General features: G+C 42.3%; 1 protein-coding gene across 3 annotated transcripts in view; it reads right to left on the reverse strand.

Moving 5' to 3' along the window:
* RNF38 (ring finger protein 38) overlaps positions 1-22,487 on the reverse strand; it is a 122,154-nt gene extending 99,667 nt beyond the window's left edge. For 2 of the 3 annotated variants that reach the window (XR_013923555.1, XM_080363168.1), the window contains exon 1: positions 22,266-22,487. Coding sequence is in view for 1 of the 3 variants with exons in the window: in XM_080363168.1 (XP_080219294.1) it covers positions 22,266-22,407 (142 nt within the window). In the remaining 2 variants the exon portion in view is untranslated. Of the gene's footprint in view, positions 1-3,206; positions 3,292-22,265 lie in introns of all 3 variants that reach the window. The other variant, XM_080363169.1, reaches the window with a different exon arrangement.
* Between the last annotated feature and the right edge of the window lie 203 nt (positions 22,488-22,690).

Consider the following 22,690-nt stretch of genomic DNA (forward strand, 5'->3'; position numbering starts at 1 on the left):
TCCAGTGAAAAACTGATCCCTTTAAACACTTAATAGAATTTTCTTCAATCCATACTGATGTCTTGAATAAGCCACAGCACTATGAAGAGGCTCAAAATGGGTCACCTTTCACCACAGTACAACATAGACGGGTCACCTAGAGCAACACCTCACAAGAGTTCTTAATCATTTTGTCTTGGTACACAAACCAAATGCAACTCAAAAAGAAGCACTTCCTTATAAGCACACAGACAGAAGCCATTTCCCTTTCCCCCTTACTTGTAAACCACGTGCACTCTTCTAGAGACATGTTTTCACTGATGAGCACAGTTTATTACTCTCTGTTCCTGCCAACAACCTTGCTGACCTCTGTCCTTACATGAAAATACACAACAAAGTTCCCTCTGTCCTTGTGTTGCATGTGACTGCTTTCTGAAGCTTACTTTGAACATCACAGCCACGGACATTTGCCTGTAACACAAGTATTAGACAGATGTAACCCACTTAAAAGATTCTTGCAAAAACACACACAAAAATCTAGATACTGCATTTATTATAAAATAGACAAAATGCAGCAATTCTATCAAATGACAGAGCAGCAGGTCACTCATATTTAGATTTTGCTGCAAATCGCACATCAGTCTGAACACTCCATTTATACAGCTGGATTATTACTGCATTTTTGTTAGTCCTGAAAAAAAAAAAAAAAAAGGAAAAAAAAAACACAAAGCAAAACAGCACCAGAACAACCACAACAAAAAACCCCACAAGTTTCTGGAAGCCTTCTGAGTAAAGTTAAATATTTGAAGCCACCACAATTTAAGCAAAAGACACAATATATAAATCTCTCTTGCATCAAAAGGTTTTGGTTTAGGATTTACGATTCCAGACTTTTCCCCCATGACAAACTTAGAGTAGTTGAAGATTTCTGACTAGTGAGTAACCTAGAGAATATCAGTAGGATTGACAGATCCTTCTGTATATATGCATTTCTTTATTCAAAACAATGGCTTCTCTGTACATTATCTGCAATTTTAGATCCAAGGTATAAGAAAAGAAATCCAGAAAAAGTGTACATTTGGGATCAACTACATTACCCTTTTCAGCTATACAAGTCTTCTAGGCAGCAAACTGCTTAAGTTATAAGTAATCACACACACAAAAAATAAAAGGTGTTGAGTTCACTTTGCTCCCTTACATTAGCTTTTTCACTCAGTTCTTCATACACTTCACCTTGCCGCAGGACACCATATGGAAAGTAGTTGTGTTTTTCTTCTTGAAGGACCTTTCTTGGAGTTGTGACAAAATTACGAGCTCAAATGCCTTGTGTAGTCAAAGGATAAGCACATACAGATAGGCAATGTTTGTCTGCATTGGTTATCTATGTAAATAATTCCAGATCCCTTTATTTCAGGCCATGTTGTACTGGGTTTTCACAGCAAGGTTTTGGCAGCAGGGGGCTATGTGAGAAATGGCTTTGGTAATATACTGAGCTTTTAATGGATTTAACTTCCGTAGAGGTGACTTGTGAGCAGCAGAACTGACTCTGCACGGGGGGTAACAAAGCTTAAAAATAATAATTTTACTCTTTTATTAAAGAATGACTTTTTTTAATTGAATGTCTTCGTAGCTTTAATATTCTTGGGCTTTTTTTTTCCTCTCTCTCTCCATTTTTATTTAAATCCTTATGTCTGTCATGAGTCACCTTTCTGAAGGCGGGACTGAACCACCTTCACGCTCGCGTGCCACAGGGACCTGCCAAAGCTTGTCTATAATCAACAGTCAAATGTACAGATCCTGTACATGGGAAGGAGTCACCTCAGTAGGAAATCGATTAGCACGTCTGTACATTTGCTTAGGAGCTGTGAGGCTGAATGGTGAAAGGAGAAAATGCCAGAAGCTTCCCTATGGCCAACAGAGCCAATGACAGCCAGCACCAAGACAGACCTGCTGCTGGCCAAAGCTGAGCCCATCAGCGACGGTGGTAACACATCTGTGAAAAACATACTTAAGAAGGGATAAAAATGGCTGTGCAACAGCAGCCAAGAGAGAAGACTCAAACAACTCTGCAGACACCAATGCCAGTGAAGAAGGAGGGGGAGGAGGTGCTACAGGTATCAGAACAGGGAGTTCGTTGCAGCCCATGGTGCAGAACGCAGCGAGGCCAGCGATCCCCTGGCAGTCCATGCAGGTCCACAGTGGAGCACAGATCCACCTGCAGCCCATGGGGACCCCATGCCAGACCAGATGGATGTGCCTGAAGGAGGCTGTGATGCCACGGAGAGTCCATACTGGAGCAGGCTCCTGGCAGGACTTGCAGACACACGGAAAAAGGAGCCCATGCTGCAGCAGGTTTCCTGGCAGGGGATCCATGCTGGAGCTGTCCATTTCTGAAGGAGCACACCCTGTGGAAGGGTCCCATGCTGAAGCAGTTTGTAAAGAACTGCAGCCCAGAGGAAGGACTCATGTTGGAGAAGTTCATGGAGAACTGAATCGTGTGGGACCTCCCACTAGAGCCAGGGAAGAACATGAAGAGGAAGAAGCAGCAAAGACAACTTGTAATGAAGTGACTGCAAGCCCCATTCCACATTCCTCTGTGTTACATAGCTGGAGAAGGTAGAGAAGTCCAGAGTGAAGTTGAGCACAGAAAGAAGGGAGGGGTGAGGGAAAGATGTTTTAAGATTTGATTTTTCATTATCCCACTCTGACTTTTGATTGTCAATGAATTAATTTCCCCAAGCTGAATATGTTCTGCCTATGACTGTACTTTCTGTGTAATCTCCCTGTCTTTATCTCACCCCATATGCCTTTTGTAATATTTTCTTCCCCCTGTCCAGCTGAGGACAGGGAGTGAAAAAGTGGCTCAGCAGGTGCCTGGCATCTAGCCAAAGTTAACTCACCGCAACATGATAACCTTCTTTCTGCACAGGATTTCATTTTGGCTGCCATAGTTTCTAATTTTTTTATGTTTTGCATAATATAACTGCACTCTCGAATTTTCTTCACATCTCCCAATTCAGTAACAGGCTACAGAAGTAATCAGCTTTATTTTCCTTTCTAGTGCATTTCTTAGTGTTTCCTTCTGTGTAGTTGCCAGTTCTCAACTTCTGGCATTTTTTCTTTGAACTTGGTAAGGTATCTCATTCCCTGGTGGTCTTGCCTGGCTAGTTATCACCCACTCTGACTCTGTTCCATCAGGAATTCCCAAAACCCCATCACACTCTTACCTTTCTCAAGTAAATAAGACCCAGCTCTCCCAAACACTCCTATTACCATAGCTCCTTGTGCTCCAACTGATACTCATGGTAACATCTGAAAGCAAAAGCAGCAACACAGATGCACGTCAGCCAGTGACATATCCACATAGCGCAGCAGTTTTCAGTTGTTTATCTAGTAGCTTAACAGCAAAAATACCCATTTGAGTTCAAACTCTATTAGATACACAAAAGCTTTGAGAAAAAAAAAGGCAAGTTACTGCAATTTTTCCTAGTCTATGTGGTCATTTTAAGTGACTAACTCCTGATGGTGACTGCTATTACCAGGATCTATACAACTGAACACAGTACTACTTTTGCTTTTAATGAAGGCATACCTCTGTAGAGTCCAGGTACAATGGGCTCTCAGATTTACGGACAATGTATATACACAGATTTAAAAACATATGTATAGTATAGTTTACTTTCAGGCATATTTCAGTTGAACTGGAGGAGAAGTATCTAAGCAACCAGGTCAGCCAGCCCCAATAGCAAGTCATTAGCTAGTAGAGTTAAATATTGTCAACAAATTTCACAATAGAACCCTGTAAAGCTTACAATGCCTTCAACATACATAAATCTAGGATGCTGTAGAGCCACTTTCCTCCTCAGCAGTACATCTTTTTATACCTTAAATAATGCAGTGAAGCAATCTCAAGTCAAGGAATGTGACCACTGCTAACTGTTGATTGTTTTAAGAGATACAGAGGTAACTGGTTTAGATACTGAGGTACTGAGACAAGCACAGGGTGTTTGTCTCTAACAGCAAACATACAACTGAAAACATGCAAGGCAGAAGAGAATTAGAACCTAAGACACTGGGTTTATCACCAGTTGTGCTCGTTTTGAATTTTCAATGCCTCTTTGAGAGCACCAGTATGCTAATAACAGTAATAATAGCAAGTGGGAAAATAGAGATTATTCAACAGAAATATATATGTATATTTAAAGGAGACTTTGAATGAACAATGTCCTTGCGACCTGCGAGATATCCATCTTTGTTTTAGCACCCTGCCATTTTCTCAGGGCTGCTCCTACTTCAACAGCCTCTGGGCCATCTCCAAAAACAAAAGGAAACCTGCCAGTAGCCTCTCTCTAGCAACAAAGAACAGCCACTGGACTTTTGGAAGTCTATAGGAATCACGTCTCTTGCCTCCCCCCTTCCAAATACACATGTTGCAGTACAGGAACACTTTCACATAGGCATAAAGCAGTTAAATTAACAAACACAGACCAACAGGTCGCAGATCAGTTCTACTTTCATGCTACTCGATTTGCAAAGTTGAAGCACGTGTGTTCATCGTTTACGATGAGAATTACGCCTTCACTTCTGGATACAGTATAGCAAATCTCCTGAAAACCTGCCTGCATCTGCTTTATTTCACAATGTTTTCTGGAATATAACATCTGCATTGCCTGGGTGATTAAACTTAGAATTTAACTTCTCACTACTCAAGTTTTTGCAACACAAAATATGCCATATCCAGAGAAAAACTCCAGGAATTCAAACCTAACTAGAAATCAGACTGCCACATTTCTCTTTTAAATATATGCACCATTTACAATCCACTTCCCCTTATTTTTGTGAGTCATAAGTTCATAACAACAGCAGTTTGCTTCGTTGACAACACCATAAAAACAAAGTTCTAAGCCCAGATTTCCAGTGTTCATAGAAAATCTTCACAGGGAATCCAAGCAGTTGGAGCAAGAAAACATCTTGTTTACCAGAGCTCAGTTCACTTTCACATCCCAGAAACATGTATCCTACAGGTGCCTCTTCACCCTCAGCCTGCTAGCTGTATTTTCCATTGAGACCTCTGGACAGCCCTTGAAAACAGATATCTGTATGTCCCAGTTTTCCCACTCCTAAGGCTACACGATACCTCTCCCATTTTGATGCCACTGTTCCTATGACAACATAAATAGCTCTAGTGGCCACAAGAATGCTGAATAAAATAATCTGCAAGAGGTGCGGTGCAATGCAACCCACCAAAGCATTTTTATTACACTTTGAAATTCATTCCTTCAGCAACAGCCTTGAAAAGGACAAGCTTAATTGGATTAGGAAGCAGCAAAAGCAAGGGAAAAGCCTGGAAAACAATGAGACCAATCTAGGAAGCTCTGGTGTGACTTGTCAAAAGAGCTGAGAGGAGCACAAAATTTTTGAACACAAGGAACAGCAAAACCAGCACAGCAGAAATTATGTAAAGCAAGAGAAAGTAATAAACCATGAATGCCTTGTAGAACACATGGACTGCAAGGGCAAGGAGACTGAAGCTCTCCAAAGGCACTACCTGGGCCCCCAACATGGATGGAAAATTCTTTTCAATACCAAACATAACATAACTTCAAATTTCAAGCATCTGTGACCTGGTAGTCTACATAAGAGGACAGGCAAGTGTATTCGTAAAGAGTGATTCTCCAGGTGTACTGTGTCTATAATTCAAGAGCAATGGGGTTATCAGGCCAAAAAGTTCTTACCAATTACTTTGTTTCTCAGAACAGGACAAACTCTCCACAATGAGCAATTCAAAGTCAATTTCTTGTCTGCGAAGACCACTGTTGCCACTTTAGCTATTGATTAAGTTAGCATAGCCTAACCTTCTAGAACAGATGAAACCTAAGCAATAACTCCAAAGATGCTGGATGATAAAATCACAGCATGTCAGTACACAGACATCCAACAACAGTCATCTCAACTGTTCTAAAGTATTTTTATCTATTGCTGTCTACTGAGATCATAAAATCTTCCGTGGTGATTCTAGGCCCTCTCTCTACAGAGATGCAATAAAGCTTAGCCAGCATTTCTTCTCCAAATTGCATAAACTCAAGATCTTTGGAACATCAAAATTAAAAATAGTTCAGCTGGCAATCACTTTGGTATCTCTTTGCTAGACAATCTGCCTTAATTTGAAAATCTCTAGAGAAATAAAAGGCCCCCAAACCCAAACATGGTGCCTTGAAAACAAAGTTCTCCTATGGCCTTGTACAATTATAGAATGCTTTCCTATGCTTTGCTTACTGATGCAGACTATTGGACTTCTTTGCTAGTCCTCTTTTCATTGCTATTAAATTTGAGGGAAAAAACAAAAGGTAAAAGAGCAAAAAAGGGAGAAACACAACGGTAAGGAAGACCTAAGCTACTATAAACGTTTATCTCTTTAGGACATCAATGCCAAACAGAAAATGCAGCAGCCAAAACATAGCTGATAGGAAACAAACACTTGACCTAATACAGAAACGTCATGTTAAAGAATAATAAATGAAACAAATGGCACAAGTCTTTGCTTTAAAATGCTTTAAGGCCACTTTTGTCCCAATCTAACTGGAGACTCAGGAACTTCAGAAAATTCTGGTATCCTCGTTCAGCCTCACTACCCATCTTGCCACACAGCCTCTATCCAGCTGGTTAACAACAGACAGAGATGACACTTCAGTCCATTCATAATAAACAAGTCCATAACAATATGGGCAATGCGTTTACTTTGGAAATCCTCTTTTATGCCATTGATGTTTTAAGAGTCATCCTCAAAATAAATCAGTAGTTACATGAGCAGCAGAATTAATGAAAAGTAGTTTTTACTGAGTTTTGCTCTGTATTTTTATGCTCCCTCTCTGCAATAATGCAGTTCCCCTCCAAATGTTTACAAGTTCCATTCCCTGCAATTCCTTTTGTGTCATTGGTCCTTTATACACTCCATTATTCCCTATGTCCCTCTAAGAGAGACCATACACTGCAGCTGTTTGGAGGCAGATCACTGGCTAACTGCCCAGAAACTACCTAGATCCATGGGTCAGTAAGCCAAAAAGAACAGCATCAGCTCCCTCCACAGTGTTTTCTTCAGAGAACAGACTAATTTATCTGCCACTTAACCACTGATTTCTTACAGTTCTTTTTAAGAAATGAAAAAGCCTTCATCAGGTCAGGAGCTATTTACACAGAAAGAGGACTAAAAGAACAAGCATCACAGCTTTACACAGAATGTCAAATGCACACTCACAAGGGAAGGCAACATGAGGAGGTAATTGTGGCAGTTGCACATCCCTTGAGATACCAAGCCTTCAAAAGGGCAGCTGATGGCTCTTTGGCACCTTTTGCTCCTCACTGTTCCTGTCTCCACATAGACACCTAGGATAGTGCTGGCAGTCACATCTTGCCCCACTGGGGGCAGGGTGACCTCACCTCCCCCTGGCTGGGGGGCAGGAGGGGTGGGACCCTCAATTGCTTGACAGGGTCCCCAACAAAGGAGATGCCCAGAGAAGCTGAGAAGCTTCTCGACCATATTGTAATGAACCCCAGCCAGATCTGACCAGATTACAAAATGAAGTCCATGAAGACCCCCTTTGAGTGGTCTTCTCAGAGCAGTGGGTCTGTGAACTGGAGCCCTCCCCTTAGCCTGGGATGCTATGTAAGGAGACTTCCAGGGATTGAATGCACCTCACCTCCTCGTTTGGGAGAGTGGCTGTTTTTCTTTGCTGGATATATCCTTGACTGAGCCCTTGCCTAACCCAGGCAAGTGATTGTTTCCTCTGGGTACCCTTCAGTGAGGGGCCTCTGGTTTTGTTTCTTGTAAGTGAATGTGTGCATGCTGTGGATCTTCATTAGTCTTACAAAGTCATGCCCAAATAATCTCCTCAAACTGATAGCCAAATCTGTGGTTTATATTGTTGGAGTACTAAATAATTGTATAAACCCCACTTCTAGTTAGTTTATTGGCTATACTTTTCCAGCTAGAATAAAGTCTGGTTTAGAACTTGTTGTCCACCTTAATTGACTTTTGGGGTGCCTCCGTGAAAGTCATATACCACAGTTTTTTGCTCTCTGCCTACTGTCTGCTATGCTCATATTATATGTTACTCACTGAACTACTGTTTGTACCATTTTTCCTTACAAATACTGTAGAAGATTTATGCTTTAGTACATGTAAGGAACATTTAATGAAGAACTGTTGTTTTTACATAACTGAGGACCTGGCACCTGACCCCAGCAGGGGAGAGGACTGAGAGACATCGGACTATAAATCCTTAATGTAATATACAGTCTCTTCCCGGAATATGTACTGACACCTGTATACATACCGATACCTGTATTTACAAGCTAATTTAGGGGGGAAGGACTGAGAGACATCGGACTATGAATTCGATGGGGATCGATGTGCATCATTATTTTCTATTTTTTTTCAGGATATAATCCATCCTGAGCTGATGTTAACCTGTTAGTGAGAAAGTTGGTCTGTCCAGAAAGATCATTTAAAAGAATGTGGAACTAACTCTACAGACAGGGGGAAACTGCCTGACCCCAAGGTGATTCTAATTGAGAGTATACTAACCAAACAAATGGAGATAATTGCCAAACAGTGGTTAAAATCTGATAAAAGCTTTCGAGCTTTTGAGGAGATAAGAGTAAATTGAACCAAAGTGCAGGAATGTAGACAGAAACCAGACGAGCACCGACTGGGGAAGATTTTTGGAAAGCTTTGTGAACTGGTAGCAAGTGTGTTTGTGGATCTATGGAAGTATTTCAGAGACCATGTGCCAGGTTGGCAGGAAGAATGTGCAAAAATTCTGTGTGGTCATGTTTGTGTATGATGGTCAGGAAGAGAAGCAAAAAGTTGAAGGAGATTGATTTGTTGCAAGTGAAAGATAAAGACTGGAAGGAAAAAAAAAAAAAACACGCAGAAGATTTAGACCAAAGTCAGTGATAAAAGTGAGAGAATGAGAGAAAATGGAATGCTATTATTGTGGAAATCTGGGATATTTACCGCTAGGGCAGCAAGTGTTAGAAATGACTAAAGGAAGAAAACTCAATACACTTTGGAAAATCAGAGGGGCTGAAAATGTTTTTGGTGGTGGTGTTTCTTTCTTTCTTTCTTTTTTTTTTTTTTTTTTTTTTTGGTGGAGAAACTTGTTTAAATTGCAAAAGGGCATATAATTGGTAAAGCAGGAGGTAATAAGGTCTAGTTTTTAGTAGAAATGGAAGCTACCCTATTCCTTCTAAATTCTACTGTAAAAAAATCTAAAACTGAAGACAGAGTTGTAATAAATGGGGTAGCAGGGAGGAAGGAGAGACAATTATGAATAAATTCCTATTTGTGATAATAAGAATTAAAAGCGTATGGGGAAGGAATATGTTAGTGGAAGATTCCCCAGCTTATTTATTAGAAAGAAATCTTTTACACGCTCTGGATGTGGAAACACAGTTACTGCCTGGGCCGTGACAAGGAGAAAATTTGAAAGATATTGTATTACCTGGAAGTTTGTGTTGGTTTTGGCTGGGGTGGAGTTAATTTTATTTGTGGTACCTAGTATGGGACTATGTTTTTGATTTATGCTAAAAACAGTGTTGATAATACGGATATGTTTTTGTTATTGTTGAGCAATGCTTGCACAGAGTGGAGTCTTGTTCTGCCTCTCGCACTGCTCCACCAGCAAGTAGGCTGTGGTGAAGCAACAACCAGTGGCACATTTATCTAAGCTCTTAGACCCAGTGTCTTGAGGTTGGCCAGAGTGTGTGCAACCTGTAGCGGCAACCGTTCTTCTGGTGGAAGAAAGCAGGAAATTAAACCCTGCTGCATTCCTATGGAGAGGTGACAACGGGCTGCACCTCTTCATAGATAGGCCTTCAAGGGTAATTCACGGGAAAAGACACAATGAGTATGCCATCATGGAAGGTGTGAGTGGTGAAATAAGAGAAACGGGAAGGTTGCCTAGTAACTGGTCAGCTCAAACATGCCAGCTATAAGCTGTCAGTCAGGCACTGCAAATGTTAGAAGGAAAAGAAGGTATCATCTGTAATGATTCTAGATATGCATTTGGAATAGAGCATACCTTTGGGAAAATCTAGGAAGAATGGAGTCTAACTAATAGCAAACGGAAAGAATTGGTTCATGAAGAACTATTTGGACAAGTGTTATGTAATCTGATGTCACCAATAGAAGTGGCTGCAATACATGTTAATGGACATCAGAGGGGAAACTCCTTTTGTGTCAGGGGAAGTTGGTTATCAGATGAAATGGCCTGAGAAGTAGCCTTAAAACCTGAAGCAATAACTAAGTTATCTCATGGCACCACAAGAAATTCCAGTTTTCAATGAAAGATAAAAAGAAGTCCTCCAAGAATTAGAAGCCAGGGAACAGAAAGGGAAATGGGTATTCCCAGATGGTAGAGAAATGTTAAATAAGCAAACCATGAGGAAGGTATTAGCAATTTTACATCAAGAGAGTTAATGGGGAAAACAAGTAATGTGTGACATAGTGTTACAAAAATATGGGTGTACTGGAATTTATACTATAGCCAAGCAAATTTGTGAATGATGTGTGGTTTGTAAAAAAGTAAATAAAAAGCCATTTAGGAAGCAGCCTGCAGGAGGTCGGAGTCCAAGTTTACGACCCTTCCAAAATATTCAAGTTGATTTCACAGAATTACCTGCAGTTGGCCGAATTAAAAACTTACTAGTGTTTGATCATCTTGCCAGGTGGGGAGAAGCATTCCCTCTTAGCACTGCCACAGTGGCAGTGGTAGCAAAAGTGAAATAACAGATGGAACCCCACGGTTTGAAACTAAGGAATTGTTTCTCAAAAGCTGTATACTCCGGTTGTCTTTTCTATCTTCTCTCAGGCACCAAGGGCTTCCAGCACAAACTCTGCCTTTAGAATTTGCAGCTCACAAGTTTCAGCCTGGAAACTAGGTCCTGGTCAAATCCTGGAAAGAAACTAAGCTTCAGCCAGATTGGGAAGGAGCATTTCAAATCCGAGAGCAATGTAGGGGAAAGGGACCTGGGGGTTCTGGTGGACAACAGGATGACCATGAGCCAGCACTGTGCCCTTGTGGCCAGGAAAGCCAATGGCATCCTGGGGTGTATTAAAAGGGGGGTGGTTAGTAGATCGAGAGAGGTCCTCCTTCCCCTCTACTCCGCCCTGGTGAGACCACATCTGGAATATTGTGCCCAGTTCTGGGCCCCTCAGTTCCAGAAGGACAGGGAACTGCTGGAGAGGGTCCAGCGTAGGGCAACGAAGATGATTAAGGGAGTGGAGCACCTCCCTTATGAGGAAAGGCTGAGAGAGCTGAGTCTCTTTAGTTTGGAGAAGAGGAGACTGAGGGGTGACCTTATTAATGTTTATAAATATATAAAAGGTGAGTGCCATGAGGATGGAGCCAGGCTCTTCTCGGTGGCAAACAATGATAGGACAAGGGGTAATGGGATCAAGCTGGAACACAAGAGGTTCCACTTAAATTTGAGAAAAAACTTCTTCTCAGTAAGGGTGCCAGAGCACTGGAACAGGCTGCCCAGGGAGGTTGTGGAGTCTCCTTCGCTGGAGACATTCAAAACACGCCTAGACATGTTCCTGTGAGACCTTACCTAGGTGTTCCTGCTCCAGCAGGGGGATTGGACTAGATGATCTTTTGAGGTCCCTTCCAATCCCAAACATACTGTGATACTGTGTGATACTGTGAAATTCTGCTGATCACCGAGACAGTGGTACGACCAGCTGAGAAAGGGTGGACTCATTACACATGGATTAAAGAGCCAATCGAACCTCCAAAGGACAATGATGAGTGGCAAGTACTGACAACTGACAAACCCCTTTGACTAAAGATACAGAGATGAAAATGAAATGGAACTTTTGGGGATTATTAATCGTGTATTACGTAGAATTTACAAATGGGTTACTTAACATAAACATCACTGAAACTGAAGGTTCCCTAACAATGTGAGTAGACACTTGCCAGATCCTTAACTGTGGGGATGTACAGAGCTAAAAAGAATTGAGTTATGAAAACAAACATGTGTCCAAGGGGACTGAGTCTAGGGATGATTTAAATAAGTGCATAGTTTTTGTTGCTCTCCTCATTGTCCCTCCTGGTACAGTGTTATCTGGACCACAGAGTTTAGGGGATGGACAGTGAGCAATGAACAGTTACAGAGTTAAAAAGAAAAATTACCCTATCTAAAGGATAGTGCAACCCTTTCCTAATTACAATACAGGGAGCAGATGATTCAGTAAGTGGGGTTTATGGATCACAAATAGACATTAGTAGAAACGATGCCCTGGGAAGGTTCAAAATACATGGAAATACAAACGCCTGGGTAGAATGGATCAAATATATTGTGCAAAGCCTAAACAAGAGCAATTGCTATGCCTGTGCACCAGGAAGGCCTGTGGCCCAAGTGGTACCCTTCCCTCTGGGATGGAGCGAAGATTGACAGGGGACGGAGTGCATCTTAGCCTTATACCAAGATTCTATGCCATAGGGAAATAAGTCGTGTCATACTCTCTCCCTGCTGTTTCCAGCCTTGCAGGGAAAAATATCAAAATTCCCCCAGCCTTTTCAGGAATAATTGGAAATCATACTGCCTGTCTTTCACAGTGGGGCAGGAATGATACCAAGTTCCTAGGAACATGAGTAGATATGTAGAGATACGGGAAGTTGGTCCTCATATGTCCCCAAATGCTTCTTGAGTGGATCTTTGGTGTTACTGTGGGAAGATGACACTTCATTCCATTTTATCCCCCACTAGTAAGGTACCTGTGACATTGTTCATTTGGCAATTCCTTTTACCCTGGCATTTGAACATTGTGATTCATCAGGACAACAGAAAAAAGAGTTTAGGGTCTTCCTTTGATGACAGAGTTTATTTCAATTTGATTGGGGTCTCCAGAGGGGTCCCCACGGAACACAAAGCAAGAAATCAAGTAGCTGCAGGTTTTGAGTCCTTTTTGTTTTGGTAGGTAACTATAAAAAAGAATGTAGACTGGATAAATAACATTTATTTATAAGTTATACTAGACAAGCAGCTAAAGGAATTGCCAAACAATTAGATGCTACTAGTAGAAAGGCATGGGAAAATAACATGGTCTTAGATAAGATGTTGGCAGAAAAAGGTGATGTATGTGTAACCAGAGCTTTGCAAGGACTCACAACTTCAGCAGAAGAATTGGCTGAGAATTCAGGTATAGATAATCCACTCATGGGATTGTTAGAATCTTGGTTTGGAAAATTGAAAGAAATTATAGTATCTGGTTTTACTTCCTTAGTCGTAGTAGCAGAAGCACTGATTTCTATAGCGTGCTGCATCACTCTGTGTGTCCGAGGACTTGTTCAATGCCTTATTGAGACAGCTCTATCAAAGCAAATGCCTTTAGGGCCACTGTCATGCTCAGATAAAATGATGCTGCTAAAAGAACAAGAAGAAAGAAGGAACAGCGAATGCATCACACCAGAAGAAAAACATGAAATCATGTTATCTAGGCTTGAAGCCACCTATAGAACTGTATCATAAGAAAACCCAAAACCAACAAAAGTATAAAATAAGGAGAGGAGGAAATTGTAAGGAACATTTAACGAAGAACTGTTGTTTTTACATAACTGAGGACCTGACACCTGACCCCTCAGGAAGGACTGAGAGACATCGGACTATAAATTCTTAATGTAATACACAGTCTCTTCCCAGAATATGTACTGACACCTGTATACATACCGATACCTGTATTTGCAAGCTAATTTAGGGGGGGAAGGACTGAGAGACATCGGACTATGAATTCTTAATGTAAGACACAGTCTCTTCCCAGAATATGTACTGACACCTGTATACTTACCAATACCTGTATTGATAAGTTAATTTAGGGAGAAATGTAGCCAAAGTACCAGGAATACATATCTTAAACAGATTGATAAGGGGAAGGGTATTGTGTGTGTTGGGATAGTCTGTAAACCCTGAAGTACCCAACCAATGGGGAACAGGGGAGGGAAATCACAGCCGGGATTTTGGGGAGATATAAGCAGGGGCTTTTTGCCCTATTAGGTGTGCCTACCTTTAGGAAGAACACCCGGTCTTGCAAAATGCTTTGCTGAGACATCCTGCCTGGGCCTCTTATCTTTGCAAAATAATTGTTTCCTACAGTAGATTCATCACATAAATACTTGTTAGGGAAAGACTAACAGAAGAAGATGAAAATATGTCAGTGAATATATTTTAAATGTTTTGTTTATTTGTATATATCTCACATTCCCTAAAAGCTTAAAAAAATGTCTCCCATTACTGAACAACATAACTCTCAAATCATTTATCTGGCACCTTCTGAGAAAGTGTACAAGTATGACAGTAAAGAGAAGACTTAACATCCTCTACACCTCTAAGACTGAAAAAAAAAAACCAAAAAACAACTAAGTGCATATTTTTGTCTGTCAAAAGAAAACTGGCAGCTCGTACATAAAGCAGTACACCAGTAAGTTAGGAAAGAGGACTAAGAGGCAGAAATGTAGCTCTGCATTCAGTACTTCTTTAAATACAAACAGCTACTGACACTTTTTACCCCAAAGCTTTTATAAAGAAAATACCATTGCAAAAGGCATTTTTGGATGTGTGGGGAAGAAGCACGTTAAGACCATAATGGTGAAGATGTCAAAATTGAAAAAAAAAATACATTGCAAGACAAGCTGACATTTGTATGCCTAAGCAAACTGAATTCTCACGATCACTTCTGGCCATCTGCAACTGGCCAGAGTCCCAAATTAGTGTTACTTCTCTATTACAGTGCCTGAAGCCAACGAGGAACACTGAAAAAAGGATGGGCAAACAGGGGCGTGGCAGTCAGGGGCATGGCAATTAGCACAAGCAGCATGACCAGGAACTATCCTGCCACTGTAAGCAGAGGCTACAACCCACTAGCAAGGAGCTAAGAACAGCAGGAGGCATGGTATCCAGCTGGCAGAGCTGTGCCTTCAGCATCCTGCATGGTCCCTCTGGCTGTAAGAACTGATGCAGCCACTCAAACTGAGCTTGGGAGGGAAGATGCGGCTGTCGAGGTCCCGGGTTGCAAAGTGTGCCTGAGTTTCTGCTCAGGAACTGACAGCAGCGGTGAGCTCACCTGTGGGCGATGTGCACAAGTGAAGGAGCTGCTCAGCCTAGTGACAGAGCTTCAGGAAGAGGCTGAGGAGCATCAGGGAGTCAGAGGAGGAGGCTGACTGGTGGACTTGCTTTCTACCATCACTGAGGCAGGTGCAGAAGTGAATCATGGCATTACGGACAAAGGATGCCCTAGTCTCTCAGAACCAGGCTGAAAGGGGAGACCCCAGAGATGGGGGAGAATGGAAACAGGTTACTGCTCGGGGCAGCAGATGAATACACCCTCAGCTGGCCGCACCTTCCCAGGTAACTGTACACAACAGGTTTGAGGCCCTGGAACTGGATGGGCAGAGAGCTGATGTTGCACATGAAGGCCCTTCTGGGATGGAGGGTTGTCTACCCAGCAAAACCACTCATGATAAGACAAAAAGAAGGGTAATTTTCGTAGGTGATTCCCTTCTGAAGGGAACAGAGGGCAAAATATGCCAACCATACCCAACCTACTGGGAAGTGTGCGGCCTCCCTGAGGCCAAGTATGTGACTGGACAGCTCCCTAGGCTGAAGGTCGTTCTATGGTCATTTGGCATTTGAAGCAAATTGGAAAGGTGAAAAAGCTCAATAACAAAGAAGTCATTGTTTTGAAGTGTCTTCTTCTATGCAACAACAATGAACTGTTTCTCAATCAGATAGTGACATGTGACAAAAAGTGGATTTTACACGGCAAGTGGCAATGACCAGCTCAGTGGCTGGACTAAGAAGAACATCCAAAGCACTTCTCAAAGCCAAACTTGCACTAAAATAAGGTCATGGTCACTGCTTGGTCTGCTGCTGGTCCAATCAACTACAGCTTTCTGAATACTGGTGAAACCATTCCATCTGAGAAGCATGCTCAGGAAATCAATGAGATGCACCGAAAACTGCAACACCTGCAGCTGGCATTGGTCAACAGAAATGGCCCAGTTCTCCTCCATGACAACACCTGACCTCACATCACACAACCAGCGCTTCAGAAGTGGAACAAATTGGGCTACAAAGTTTTGCCTTATTTGCCATATTCACCTGACCTCTCACCAACTGACCACCAGTTCTTCAAGCATCTTGACAGCTTTTTGCAGGGAAAATGCTTCCACAACCAGCAGGATGCAGAAAATGCTTTCCAAGAGTTTGTCAAATCCCAAAGCACAGATGTTTATGCTAAAGGAATGAACAAGCTTATTTTTCATGGTGAAAATCTGTTGACTGTAATGGTTCCTATTTTGATTTATAAAGATGTGTTTGAGCCTAGTTATAATGACTAAAAATTCAAGTCCAAAATTCAAGTCCAAAACCATGATTACTTTTGCACCAACCTATAACTAACATCCTTCCTCATGCTCTTGTTTCAAAAAAACGTGCCCTGGAGCACAAATCAGTACTATGATAGAGAAAAGTGCAATTTCCGTATTCATAAGGAATATTGAAAACAATCATAAACACCCTTTAACAGTCAAGTAATGTTCCTCTTGATAGTGCCTGCATAACCTTGTGCTGCAGTAGTATATATTATACAGAAGAACAAAAATTCAGTACAAGTAAGCTTTTCTATTTTTTTTTTGGTTTTGTGGTTTGTTTTTTTTTTCAGTTTAAGTGATAGAGTACATCTCCTTTTAAGATTATCATTTCCCATTTGGGATTGTCCCAGAAACTGGTGACCAAGCCCAAATGCTTCAGAGTTTTAAGCTCTGAAATAATATGTTTCACTGAAGGGTAGTTATTATGACAGCCCATGACCAAGAAAACCACGCCAGCTGTTAGACAATGCAGCAAGCAACATAGATTATCTGTGTGGATGCAGAACTCCAGTCATTACAAGAGAAATCAGAGAAACATCTTGACACACTGTACCACTAATATACTGATCACAGATGTTACTCTTTCATACATCATAAGTGCTTGCATGAGAGGGAGGATGCAGAGGATGAACCTAAACACGATGCCAGCAACAACGCGAACAGCAATCCAGGAGCTTAGAGCTGAGACACGAGACTCTCAACTGAGATCAACCTTGGGAAGAGTGTTCTAAGAATGAACATTTGGAGCACATGTGTGCAGTTGAGGAACTCTTAAAGAAAAAAAAATACAGTATACTGTGCTTGCTTAAAAATACTTCTGAAAATACCTATGACTTAGTGTTTCAAAAATCACTTCCTGCATCTTTCCCTGAGTAAAGGGAAGTATGCATTCTTTGCTCTACATTACACATCAAGTAACTTCCAGAAGTAAACTTTTTTTTAAGTCATCAGAGCAAAAGAACAACAGTTGTTTCCCTTTAAGAATGGAGGATCTTTTCCTCATTCAGGGAATTTAAACAAGCAAGCAAGCATTTACTGTACTTCACATATACAAAGAAGAAAACAATAGAACAAGCACAGAAGAATGCAACTAGGAGGTGTCAAAAAAGAAAAGGCAACAACAACAACAAAAAACAACCACAAGAAAACAAAACCCAGAAAAGCAAAGGTGGGACAAAGCAGCACCATCACATAGAATATTCATGCAAAGGGAGCTCCTACTGCAAACCTGACAAAATGCTCTCTGCCATTTTAGTGCTTTACCTTCTTTTTATCCCACCCACATTTTGCACCATCTTAACACTGACAACTGTTGGTTTTAGATAACACATCTGATACTGACAAGTCGGCACAAAGACTCTGTAACATCGTTTTGAAAGTGTTAAAAAGCAGGCACTTTTACTGCAGTTCACCAGACACTCACAGGATCGTTCCTCTAATTGAGTATGTGTATGATTTGCACTTCTTGGTATGTATTACATATTCCTATTGCATATTCATTTGTCTCTACCACTTAGTTACTGCATTAAACATAAACTATTTCCATAACCTCGCCCTTTGTCGGAAGTCCATATTTGGTATTCCAGAGTCTTCATCTAGGTCTCTAGTGGTACCGGGGGTCTCCCCAGCCTGGTGCTCTGTGACCCCCAACCCCAGTGTCAGCCTCTTGACCTAATTTCTTGAACATGGATATTGTCATTTTGTGCCACTACTCAGCAAAAGCCGTGTAGCTCCTTCTTCATTTAGTGGAACATTGCACTTTCCCAGCTTGCGAACCAAGGTCACCCTGCTTTGCCTCATGCCCAGTCTCTAATAGAGCTATTGTTTCTCTATTAAGTTCCTGTTACATTAAGCCTAATCTTGTTACATTAGGCCTAGGGCCTTCTAAAAGATTTTTGTTTCTGTTATCACACCTCCACCTGAACTTCTGACATGTAGTAGATGCTATATGAGAGACCACTTAAAACATCTGGGGTGCAAGAAATAAGAAGAAAAGCTGCAATGCTATTAGTAGAAAAAATATCAACCCTATCTTTCTCAGGAAAAGAGCATGAGTCAAAAAGATCCTGTGCACTCATGGATTTCATTTTGCCAAGATAATTTGTGGGTGTAAAAGGGCTGTATAAGCCTCAATACTAAATATGAAATATTAAGACAAAAAAATACGCTTTATTTTTTAACTGAGCACAGCTTTTCCCAGAATATATAATGTTCACAATCATGTTTATTAATAGTCTCTAAAGCAATTTCTCATTTTAACCTTTTTGTGACAAGGCAAACACACTTGTCAACTACATTGACAAGAGTGTTGACTTTTCACCCATCTGAAAGCATGGGTGAAGCTACCTAACTGCTCTGCTGCCTAGCTTTTTTCCTGTAGTAATTTCACCTTGGAAAGAAATAGCTCAGGGCTTAATAGCATATATGATGTGCCAGAAATGACAACTTCAGATGGATATGAAAATGCAAATGTTGTAGCATTGTCATTAAATTCAGAAAAATCATGCAGATACAAAAGAGAACTGTTACAGCAAGAACAAAGCTAATATACACAAATACACATATATATGTATACCTGTAATTTTTCCTGAAATTCATTTTCTTTGAACTGAGACCATACGTCACGTTCAATCATCAGTTACCTGTTATTAGTTATTTTAATTGAGACAAGACAATCTGTTTCAAAACCAAACAAACTCTAATATAAAAACTGTACAAGACATCAGACACATATTGCTTTTCGGCTGCAAATCCATGCAATCTTCACTAATGCCTGTGGAGTGACACCAGCAGAAAAATCAACGTACACTCACATCTTACACTTCCCCTCTTAAAAATTAATCTCTCTGCCTTTTTCTACGCAAATAGCAACTTTTAGGCAAGGCAGTAGCCAACAAAAGATGGGCGAGTTTACAAACCAAATCAACTGCCAACTACCTTGCAGTTCTGTATTATGTGCTTCTGTGTAGCCCCCCAAACCCACAGTCCTGACAGCTGAAGGATCAGTTCCAGCAGGTGATCCAGTTTGAATCAACAGATGTAGATGATAATCTGTATCTTGATGGATTAGACCAAAACGATAATTTAGATTATTTCATAAGCAGATGGTGCAAAGCAGGGCATGCATTTCAAAAGTAAACACTTGTATCTGGTCTTTTTCCTACTAAACTGAAATTTGTACTGTAGAGACAATTTGGAATTGTTAATTCCTGTGGTCCTACATATTTTACATTTGAAATATATGCCAGTATGAGCAAGGAGGAAGCTGTTTGTTCTGCAAGAACTACAATTAAAAGATCTACATATTAATTTTATTTTATTTATTTTCCCTAAAATACATTTATCTCAGCCTCATACTACTTTTAAATACTTAAACTGGGAGTGCAGGGTAAGGGGCAGAATATCAACATCTGCTGGCATTCACTTGAGCTGGTTTGTGCCAGCACCGAAAAAGCATACCTCCAAAATAACTTTGTACCGTATATTTATGGCACGGAACAATTTCAGGCCATAAAATTAGCATTTCCAGTTCATATAAGTGCTACATATTAATTTATCAAATAAAGTCAAAGTGATACAAAAAGTGATAGATTAGTCAGAGAATGACTTTAAAAGTATGTAAATTATCTGAAAATATTTGTTAAGGAAGTACATTGGCATTTATTTCCCAAATTCATCCCATGGATATGCAACTTATTTCCATTATAACCAACTTCTTGAAATAAACAGTCAATGTTTGTCTGCTGACATTAGTTCCATGATTACTAGAATCTATTCAGAGTGCAACTGCTTTATGTAAAAAGCAAAGTCTATCTTCCTTTATAATGGAAAACTAGCAAAACAAACACACCAACACTATAATAAATAATTCCGAGATACTAAACGTAAATACAAACTAGTATCCATGACACGTTATTTCTACCTAAAAAACATGCACAGTAACAGGTTTGTAATATTGTAGTAATTCTAACCAAGAAGTACCACCAACACTTCAGGCAATGACAAAAAGCCCCTTCCCTTTTCGGAGAAGAAAAAGCTCAGCATGTCCTACTCCAGCAGTACAGTTTTTGTACAGTAGGTGCGTGATTAATTCAGTCTATGATAAGGTTTATAAGTTCTTCTATCCATCCAAGATTTTCCAAATCATGTCATATTAAAGACCTTTCATCCCCCAATAGTACCATACTAGTTCAATTTCTCTGTTGGATTATTAAGAGTGCGGGAAGGTTAGGAGGGGTTTTAAGATAAGTTTATCGTCTACACCAAAAATGTCCAAGCAATTTTAACACAAAAAGCTGAAATATAGTTTCATCAGGTAAAACCTCCATTTCCAGATCACCTATATCGGAAGAAAATTTTTCTCCTATATATTTTATTTGGAAGACCCAAATAGCTAAACAGGGGAGACTGATCTTCCCCAGGTGCTGTGTGGTCTCAGCACATAGGAAAAGCTATTTTTGAGCTATATAAGACAATTCAAAGGTAAAAATTCAAGTTCTTTCTCAACTTTCTGCATGGTAATTCTCTCAAATACTGTCAACCACAAATTTCAAGAGGAACTTGTCTATAAAACCTGCTTTACTTCAGAGCAAGATTTCCATCAGTATAAAAACCCACACTGCAGACTCCTGTAAATCATCCAAGTCCCAAAACACGAGCACCAGTATAAACACATTCTAAGAAGACTAATTAGGTATCTCATTTCTTCACCTTCCAGGCCCAAAGAACTATGTCTTGTTTTCTGTCGTTCTCCCATACCACTTCCTAATTACTAACTTCATATCCACAGTTTCATTCTTGCTGCCATTCACGAAACACAGCTATGGGGCTCCAGTCCTGAAACCACACACTCGCTTAAATTTAAGCATATGGGAAACTCCAGTGCAGTCTTAGAAGTGGCTCTGGTGTTTGACAAAAAGCACATCAACCCAGATGTTGGCACCTCAGTCCTGAAAACATTGTAGGTCCAGAAGTACTGAACCACATGCCCAAAACCAGTTGCTCGGAGACACATTGCTGTAGGCTACTTCTAACAGGAAACTCAAGAACCTGTTTAAGGGGCAGCTGCCAAGGGCCCAGAAGGCACTCAGCCAAGGTTCCCACAGAGGCAGCTTCTCTTTCAAGACATTTTGGAGCTACACGCAGGAACTTGAGGGGACCTGCCGTTGTAAACCGTGGACTCCCACAGACACAGGCAGCCCGCTGGGAGCTGCAGCGCCTGCTTCAGGGACACGGACACGCACACGGACACACAGTTCCCCTCCCGGGCCAACGCCTTTCAGGAGTGCGGCACAGCGGAGCCCGAGGGCCGGCTGAATGCCGGCGGCCGCCTCAGGGAGAAAGGCGGGCAGGGCCGGACAGGCCTCGGCGCTGTCGAGGGCACAGCAAAGCCTCGCACGGGACGCAGCCGCCGCCACGGCGAGGGCAAGCAAGCATAAAGGGGCAGCGCAACCCCTCCGGCTGCACCGGCGGCCCACAGAGGAGGGTGCAGGGCGGAGAAGCGCTGGCAGTGGTATGACGACTGGAGGCGACACGGCGGGCCGCCCGCGCTTCACAACGCCGCATCCCAACCGGCGGGGGGAAAGCCATCGCCACGCCGGCCACCGCGGCGCAGGGGGCCCCGGGCACGCCGTGGCTGGCCGGGCAACAGACAGCCTGCGGGTAGCCGTCGCGACTTGCGTCGGTCTGCTGTGACGGGCAAAAATTCCTTCCCCGTCCCGCGGCCCTGGGGCGGCCACGACTCCGGGCGCCGGGAAGGACAACAGGCAGGCCCCTCCAGGCCGACTGCGCTCCTGGGCTGGGGTGGGACGCCCGGAACTACTACTCCTACGCTGGGACCCCTTTCCCGCTCACCTGGTGGCGGGCCTCTGGCTCCCGGGGCGGCGCGGGTTGCGCCGTGGCCGGTAGGGCTACCCCGTCCCTGGCTGCGCGCTCCCGGGTCCGGCAGGCTCGGCCCGTGGAGGGGCGGCGGCAAGCGAGCGGCACCGCCGCTCATGGCGACTCCGCGGAAGCCGGAGCGGGAGCGAGCGCGGGTTCAGGGGTGCGCCAGGAGGAGGCAGGCAGCCGAGGAGGAGGCGGAGGCGGCAGCTGTGGCCTCGGCGGTGGGGGTGGAGGAAGCGGAGAACGGTGGCGACGACGGAGGGGCGGAGGAGAAGGAAGGCAGGAAGGGGGCGGTGGAAGAAGCCACTCGTCTGCCCGCCCGCCTCGCCGGCCCGGCCGGGGGCTGGGGCAGCTGATCGCCGCGGTACTGCCGGCGGGCGAGAGCAAGGAGACAGGCG

The sequence above is a fragment of the Nesoenas mayeri genome, assembly GCF_963082525.1.
Source record: "Nesoenas mayeri genome assembly, chromosome: Z".
Classification (NCBI taxonomy): Eukaryota; Metazoa; Chordata; class Aves; order Columbiformes; family Columbidae; genus Nesoenas; species Nesoenas mayeri.